This window comes from Haliaeetus leucocephalus, unplaced genomic scaffold, assembly GCF_000737465.1.
Source record: "Haliaeetus leucocephalus isolate CR32 unplaced genomic scaffold, Haliaeetus_leucocephalus-4.0 Scaffold61, whole genome shotgun sequence".
Lineage (NCBI taxonomy): Eukaryota > Metazoa > Chordata > Aves > Accipitriformes > Accipitridae > Haliaeetus > Haliaeetus leucocephalus.
The window spans coordinates 1,028,236-1,037,332 of NW_010972497.1; the positions used below are offsets into that span (position 1 = coordinate 1,028,236).

The 9,097-nt window shown below is 43.2% G+C and overlaps 1 protein-coding gene across 1 annotated transcript in view; it reads right to left on the reverse strand.

Moving 5' to 3' along the window:
• The window catches only part of RNF219 (ring finger protein 219), a 23,468-nt gene extending 23,080 nt beyond the window's left edge, over positions 1-388 (reverse strand). Inside the window, exon 1 of the mRNA XM_010578374.1 lies at positions 365-388. Within this exon, the coding sequence (XP_010576676.1) occupies positions 365-388 (24 nt within the window). The remainder of the gene's footprint in view (positions 1-364) is intronic.
• Between the last annotated feature and the right edge of the window lie 8,709 nt (positions 389-9,097).

A 9,097-nucleotide genomic window follows, 5' to 3' on the forward strand; every position in this document is an offset into this window, starting at 1 on the left:
GGCCGGGCCGGGCTAGGCATCGCCGGCCGCCGGCCCCGAGGGGGTGGCCCGTGGAGTCGTTGGCCTACGCGCGGCCTCCGTGAGGGGAAACGCAGCGCCGTGGGGAGCGCTTGGTAAAGGGTCCTCGCCGGGGGGAGGCCGACGCGCTTACAAGGGCCTTCCTTTCCCCGTACAAACCCATCCCTCGCTCAGGTTTCCTTGTGCTGAATTAAATAAACCGGGCGCTTTAACCCTCTTCACTCCCCCGAGTCTTCCTCTGCCCTTTTCCTCACGTCCCCTCCAGAATAGGATGCAGCAAAAGGGAACATGTTCCAGGGGAAACTCCCCTTCCCCGCCGCCTCGGTCCAGCTGCAGCAGCCCGTACCGGCAGCGGTCTTGTGCCCGGCATCGCCCCTCGGCTCCCACGCTGCCCTTCTGCTGCGCGGGCGGCTTGGCCGAAACCCCTCGCTTCTTGGCCGAAAGCGTTGCCTGTCCGCTCAGGTGGGATCGTCACAGCCCACACGCCCGCGGCTCTGAGGGCGACAAGGAAATGAGGGCCGCGATAAGCCCCCAAGCCCTGTGAGTTCCGTGCACGGTGGCCCTTGCCTAACAATGCCTGATGGAAGATACTGCCGCGAACCATGGAAACTGAGGGGCCAAATCCACGGATGAAAATTCACACCTGCTGCCTGGCTTGCACCAACGACTCTCCAAATCGCAGAGCCTTGGTGTTGTGCTTTCTGGGCTGCCGGAGAGCGGCTGGGAAGCACTGCTGGCGGGACAGGAGGCTCCTAGGAGTCTGCTCGTTTGACCTCAGTCCCAGGATTCCTGTACTTTCTTGTAAACGTGCCACAGCATGCTGAAAATTATAGACCTGAGTGAGTTAACATTGCGCACATGATAAATGCTTGGAATGCTGAGCAGCTAATTCAAACAAGCGTAAAGTTGTGGATGCAATGATTAACAAGGAAAGTATCTTAGGCCGACATAGAGTTGCACGGATGCATTTCAATTTGATATAGGTAAGTCACTGCAAATAAAGCAAGCAGACTAATCCATGGTGACGTTCCAGTGTAGATGCGGCCTAGCAGCTTTGATGGTAACGTATCCTTAGGTGGGAAAGGACAGGTTTGAATAAGGTGCGCTTGATAAAGATTGAGTATTCATGTGTTAAAACGCAACACTTTTTAGTAAACTTCATGTCGTGGTTTAACCCCAGCCAGCAGCTAAGCACCACGCAGCTGCTCACTCACTCCCCCCTACCCAGTGGGATGAGGGAGAAAATCAGGAAAAGAAATAAAACTCGTGGGTTGAGATAAGAACAGTTTAATAGAATATAAAAAGAAGAAACGAATAATGATAACACTAATAAAATGACAATAGTAATAATAAAAGGATTAGAATATACAAGCGATGCACAATGCAATTGCTCACCACTCACCACCTGATGCCCAGTTAGTCCCTGAGCAGCGATCCACCCCCAGGCCAACTTCCCCCAATTTATATACTGGGCATGACATCACATGGTACGGAATACCTCTTTGGCCAGTTTGGGTCAACTGCCCTGGCTGTGTCCCTTCCCAACTTCTTGTGCCCCTCCAGCTTTCTCGCTGGCTGGGCATGAGAAGCTGAAAAATCCTTGACTTAGTCTAAACACTACTTAGCAACAACTGAAAACATCAGTGTGGTACCAGCGTTCTTCTCATACTGAACCCAAAACATAGCACTAAACCAGCTACTAGGAAGACAATTAACTACCGCAGCTGAAACCAGGACACTTCAGAAAAAAATGATATAATGTCAAGTAAAAAAAGAACAAATTAGCAACATAATGGACATACTGTTAATTATCATAAGCTGGAGTGAGTGGACATCAACTGTGAGGAGATGCTTTGAGTCCCAGCATGACTGACCTGCCACTTAGGTAAGAGGGTGCTCAGAGAATTTTTGCAAGAGAAATATAAAAATATTGGGGTTTGAGCTTTAAAGAGAACCACTGGAGCCTGAAATTCGTTGAGTGAGTTTATTGTGCAGCCAGCAGACTGCACAGGAATGTGGTGGATCCCTGTTATTTATCTTTCTTAGATTTATTTTTATATTGATTTTTATTGAAAAAATGTGAATAGACAATACAAAGAGCAAAAGGGTAAACGTATGAAAGAGAAATCAAAAGCAAGGAAATGCATCTTACAGTTGACATGTGAAACTCTTTTAAATGAATCTGGGATAAAGCAGGAACCCTTTCAAAGGCATGACTTCCACTGCTTCAAAAAAGTATATGTAACTGGAAAGTGACCTGTTAGAGAACAAGCTCTGTTGGGATGAATATATTTTCTCTCAACCAAAAATAGCTTGTAAAGGAGCTTATTTTTTCTGAATAAGCTGCTAAAAGGAATATGTTTTCTGTGTAAGGAGGTTAAAGTTATTTGTTCAGCAGATTTCTGCTGAAGTTGGATGCCTAGTCAGTGAACGAATACTTCAAAAATTATTTGTGATCTCGTAGCGCCTGAGGTTTAGTTGAAATTTATGGGATGATGTTACCAACTCTTCAGGGGCATGGAAAATATTTAATTCTGTAGTGCTGAGAGAGAGAAAGAGAGACCACAGAGAGCGAGGAGAAGGGAACTGGAGGGGTAACAATCTGCTGCAGCTAAGGGGAGCTGAGAAATATTGTGACTGCAAGAGGTAACAAATCTTTAAAAGGTCCAGGCTGCCTAACACAGTAGTCCCTGTAGCGTGGAGGGTGCTTTTGCAGTAGGGCTGGAGCCAGGATGAAACTGATAAAAAGCTTCCTGGAATGCCTGGCATGCCTCTGTGGAGGCACTGGAGCATAACAGGCAGGCAGGGGTTGGGTATCTGGCCACTGCTGTTACTAAATCTACAGAGAAAGGATGGTTAAAAGGGTGGGTTAAAAGTCGAGAACCTAACTATGAATGACCTCCCAGGATTAGGGCTTTATTTGTGAAATGCTTCTGCCACTTCACTACCTGCTCTTAAAATCTCAGAAACCTTGAGCTGGTCAATAGTGAAAATACAGAACATTATCCATCACAAAAATGAAAAGTTCTTTGATGAGAGCTTGAAAGGAACTGATATAGGACAAGATAAACTGGTCAAAGTACTAAACTGAGCCCATTAAATCTTTTTAACTTGAGACTTACATTGTCTGATTCATAAAACCGAATAAAGTTACCGTATTTTTGGCTTAAAGTGCCTAAGTTGCCTATATTTTGGATCTGTGTGTGTTTCCCAGCAGCACATTGTGCAGAGAGAGTGAGGGGCAGGGGAGGGTGTGAGCAGTGAAATTCATGTCTTCTTGGCTGATTAGCCCAGCTGATAAGCGATAGTGCAGTTGCATCATTTCTAATAATTTGGGTACGTTTGGATGTGTGGCTTTGTGCCATGAAAACTTAACTTGAACGTCATTGTTTACACCTGCACAAATAGATGTGAAACACTGATTTTTTTGTTTTTCTTTTTCTTGTTCTGCTGAGGTAGAAATGACTGGAAGCTGCCAGGCAGTGCCAAGCCAGGCTGTCTGCTCTCAGTGTCCACTTCTGCGACAGAGAAGTCTGTTTGAGTTTGCCTTGAAGAGTTTCCTCTTCAAGAAACAAGGCTGGATCTTTAGCTTTTAAGAAGGGTTTCCCAGGTGGTTTTACATGGTTTAGGGGCATGTAGCGTGAAATTTGCCTAAAACCGAGAGTAAAGAAGTATGGGATTCTGGGTGCCTAATTTCAAACCTGTGCTCCTTAAAATATACTACTTTTGGAAAGGGTGAAAACAGGTTCTCCCTGTGCAGGATTTTACTGTTGATGAGTCCTGCAGAGTGATGGCCTCGCTGGCTCCTGTTGTGAGGCACCAGCTCTGGGATTCACCGGCTGCCGAATCCTTCTTCTTGATGCCATTCAGAGGCCATTCAGCAGAAATACGTAGCTCTCAGATATTCCCCGTCTATGCTGCCTGAGCACCATAGGCTGCTCTTGCTACTTGCTCTTTGGGAGTTCCCATGTGACTTTCATTTTAAAATGAAGGCAAATTTCATCTCTCTCTTTAAAACAATGTTTTGGGTTCTGGCTCTGGAGAAAATGTTGTACCACCAGAAAGGAAATGAAATGAATGCTAGAGGCCAGAAGGTAAATCTCTGGCCGTTGGGTAAGTGAGCTGGGGGCAGAGTAAGAGCATAGCTTTGGCGATTTAATAATGTTTGAGACTGGCAGTCTTGTGTAAGCTTGGTGCAGTTAGTCTTCTTCACACGAAATAGTAAAAGATGAGAAATTGCTTTTATAGATGCAGTTTTCGTTTTGAGTTTAACCATAGTAACTTTATCTCCTCTTAAAGTAGAATATACCTGCTCTCAGGCTCTGCGCTCCACAAAGGAATTCAAAGTGGCTAGCTCAGACCTAGACATCTTACTTTTAGGCGTCGAAAGTTCAGTGAGAAAACCCCCATTCTTTATGACCTTTTAAAATTTTTTTTGATCTTGCCCTTCTGATACTTTCCATTTTTCTTGCCATGTGTTAGCAAGGAGCCAAACAAGTAAATAGAAAAGCTTGGTTATAGCTGAAGTTTGTGCAGTTTGCATGCCTAGGACATTAGGCTATGCCCCTTTTCCTTTTCGAGGGTCATGCAAGAGGTTGATTTTCCGTCAGACCCTTTTTCAGGTGAATATTTTATCCAAGCAAACTGAATTATACTAGAATGACATCTGAGGGCAGGAAGAAGCTCCAGAAGTATTATGCTGTGCTGGCACTCTCTAACCCACCTGTAATGGTATGTCTCAGGCTAAGGATATCTCCATGGGCTTTTCAGGAGACTGTTTGGGGGAAGGCTGGTTATTGCAACCAGAGCCACAGATGTACCAGGCGGGTCCTGACCGTCAAAAGTTACGGATAAACAGGCTGTGCTTTGCGTTCCGTGCTTATTTTATTTGCAAGTATATACAGAGCCTTTGTGAAGTAGGCAATATAACAGAGAAGAGGGGTGAATTTTAGCTACTTTTTATGCATAGAAGATCTCTCTCTAAGCCTTCCATCTGCAGAGGTTTAACTGTCTTCAGGAGAATGGTGCTTCTATCTAGCCATACAGGGAACATCTTCAAGTTTGGGCCAATATTCTGCAAGTTTTGGCTGCTGCTTAACCTCTGATGTTCCTCCTTACAGCAGTTTGAACCATGGAGTACGTTACTGACAAAATACACACGCGGGTGCAACAGGCCTTAGTTTAAACTGTAATTATGATGGCCTTTCAGTACACCTTATGGTGCCTGCTACCAGCTGAGGATCTGTCCCCGGGATGTAGCGAGGAACAAGGCAAAGTGCTGCAACACACCGGAAAAGTTCGAAAAAGTTACAGAGATCACAGAGATCATGTACTTTCTTTTCCTTTTTCTTTTGTTTTTGGAAGCGAGGGGAGGCTGGAATTAACAGTGTAAAATCTTAATGAGTAGATTGTGCTGAGCAGTGCGGTTCACCTCTGTTATTCTCCCAGTCTCAAATGTTTACCAGCCAATCAGAGCATTCCTTAAAACCGGAGATTTATAATGAAAAGTCAGCCCTAATTGAATTTCTTCATTAAGAACACCATCAAACAGATACAGAACACCTTACACCACCTTGTTTAAATTAGATTCATTTTTCTGATTAATTATTAAAAGGAAAGTTTAAAAAATCATAAAATCTTAAGTGCTATTAAAAATTGATTAGGAATGCATTTTTTCATTGACCCAGTTTGTATTTTTTTTTAATTTTTTTTTTCGTCAAAGCTAATACATTTGAGTAGCTGCCTCAGACAGAAGTTTGTAATCATTTGGTCATCAGTCAATTAATCACAGCTTCATAAATATTGATCTCAGATTGCATTTATTCTTCATTCTTGAAAGATAGTTTTTTATTAATTTAAGCTCACTCACATACATTGTGGTTTACACTGAAATTATTTTTAAAAGTTCTATTAAAATTTAATTTGAGCAGCCAGCCAACAATGCAGCCACTGCACATTGTGCCACCTTTCGGCCGGTTTATCCCTTCCTCCTGAAAGGTCGTGAGTATCCACAGCTCATACCGTAGGGCTTGCTGACTGGCATCTGTCACCTATAAAATCTCTTTAGCTGGACGTTGCAGGCCACTGTCATCCCAGGCAGAAGGAATAATTTGAGAGTAAGTGTGGATTTCTCTGAGGGGAGGAAAGAGGTGTTTCCCGTCCCACCTTCAGTGGCCGTGTCCTGATTCCTGGTAGTGCATCACAGATGGTGCTGCCTTCCTGATGGGCCGTACAGTGCTCTGGCTGCTCTTTGGCCTCTCCCAAGCATCAGACAAGCCGTGTGAGGGTGTGTGTTTGTGGGTACATCTGTTGAATGTCCCCAACCCTGCTGTAGTCCCTGTCACGGAGGTCATATGTGAGGTGATGACCCATCCCAGGATGGTGAGGGTACCTAGGAGTGCTCTTGCAGGGCCTGCTTCTGCATCTCTTGTGCCTGGGAGTAAACCCACTACTTACTTTTGCAGGAGTTGCATTTGTAAACAGAAACTCTAAGGATTTTTAAAGAGAGACGCTGTAAGGAAAAGCATCTGGAGTGGACACCGTCCTTTTCATAGCATGTTCACCACACCTGAAGCAGTACTGAAGCAATGTAAGCAATGTTTATTAACATTCCCAGTCCAGTTGCAGCTAATAATCTCCATCTTGACAATTAAATCTTCTTTTTTTTTTTGCTTTATGCTTGCTCTTATAGTTTAAGAAACACAGGTATGGGCATATCAGGGGTAAAAGCACACACCTGAAGAGTGACCTGAAGCATTCATGGAGCAGGATGAATCCTTTCCCACCCTATACTTTGTGTTTTACTTTGTAATGCTGTGCTTCACACTGAGAATGACAAATTTCTCCAGGCCAGGACGAACTGAATGGCAGACTTGCTACAGCTGCTGCAGTACATTTGGGTTCTCTGTCCTATTCTCTGGTAAAAAAGCATGTTAAAATAGGTCACTGTTCTCTAAAATCCCACTTGTCTGAGGACTTCAGAGTAATGGGATCATGTAGCAACTGTTATCTTTTACATCTCTGAAAAATCCCATGCCTCATCTTTAATGTCTGAAATCAAAACTGGTTGCCCATTATTGTCACTCCAAAACCGTGTTTATTCTGGCACAGCTCTTCTGAGAGGCTTTGAAATACAGCTTCAAATTATGGGCAACAGGGCATCCTGGTGTGCTCCTCAGCATCAGTATGGAGTCATGTGAATCCCTGTCAGCGTTCCTTATTTTTGCTGACATTGGATGTGTGTAATATGGACAATGGATCATTTTTGTGACTATTCGCGTACCTAAGATTGAAAAAAAACTATTTAATTTCAGAGTCCTGTTCTCCAATCAACGTGTACTACTCATTGACCATATATTCTGCTGAAATGTAACATCCTCATATTCATTTGGCATATCCACAGCACCGATTTTTCCTGTAAAAAATTAAATCACACTACAGCAAGTTCTCGGACCCCTTCCTTTAAATCTCAGTCACACACAGTGCTTTTCTGCCCTTTCAGAAAAGTAGTCTTATAAGGATCATGTCAGAGACAGCATGTGCAGAGGGCATCCAGATAACCCATTTGTTTTACAAATAGCTGTGATGGTTTAAGATCTTACCACCTCTGAGCTGTTTGCTACCCCTGTTCTCCTTATCTTCCAAGTCAAACTCATTTTTCGCTTTCATTGTCCATGGGCTGTCAAGATGCTGCACAAAATTTGTTTGTTTTGCATTATGGCAAATCAAGAAGGGTATTGTCTGCTACAGAGACAGTCATTTCCAGCAGAGAAGTGCTAGCAAGCGTATGTAATGGGGGATGTGTTAAGTTACTCCAGTTATATCCTTAAAGAGATGCTGTCTATTCTCTGCATGTTGTGTAATCAGAAGTGGATTCTGAGTCCAGTTGCAGCTGACATCTTCAAACAGGAGGGATGCTAAGGAGATCTAGTAAATATATCACCCTCTGAGCATTTCTTTGCAATAGTCTGGTGGTGGGAGCCAGCTGTCTCTTTATCCAGTGATTTGACAGATGCCAGTGTGAATGTGAGCAGTGTGTTAAGTTTTGTACTGAGCTTGGTAATCCTGGACGGTCTTTCCTGGCATAAAAGAAGAAAAGGAAAAGCTGCAAAGCCATAGAGAGAGACGACTGTAACAGTGCCCCAGCTCTTCCTGGCTTTTTGCTGCAGACACCTGCAAAATGGCCCAATTGGAGTTTTCCCACTGAAGTATTGTCTCACTAACTCACTGTTCAACAACTTCAGCACTTCTGAGAATGAATCTGGTAGCTGAATATGAGCTACTAGTTTATGGAAATGCATCTTTTTTTTTTTTAATTCAGTCTCTCCCTAAACACACAGAGTTCTTTCAGTCCAGAATATACAAAGCTGTGTATTTTAATGAAATTGTTTTACCTTCATAATAATGTAAGAGAAAAATAATCTCTCCTGCAAGTATATGCAGTAGGTAATTCTGTCTCTCTAAATTTTGCGTTATTTGGATTTAGTTGATTTAATAAATTCAGCTGATATTTGAAAGGCTTTCCAATGGATTTCTTGTTAAAAATGTAAGAAAGTGTTGTTTTGCATTTTGTTAACATGTATGTTTAGCCTTGGCTCAAAATCAGAGACCTCTCGAGTGCAGCGGCAACAGGGGTATTGTATACGGCTCCTTGCAGGACCAGGCATTCGCCAGCAAGATACATAAGATGCTACAGATCCAAATCGGTCCCAGGTCTTTCATGCTTGACTTATGTCTGACATCTATAGTCCCATTTTCTCTGTCTCTTCATTACAATAACGTTTAGCAAAGATGTTCAGTATTCAAGTAATTTTTCTTGTTGTCTCTTACAGAAACACCCCACCCCATTTTTAATAGTTGATGACAGCTTATCAGACACAACATCAGAGACTTCAGAGTGCTCCTGGGACACCGCAGCTCAGGTAAATGTAGACTTAGCCTCTGAGGCTAGTTTCAGGAAAAACAGTTAAGAAACAGACTGCTGTACAGATCTTAAATTGACAAGAGAGGAAGGGAGGGAAGGATATAACATATATCCAGGAACTGCTGGAGTTTTATAAGCTTTGTGTTATTGTTTTTT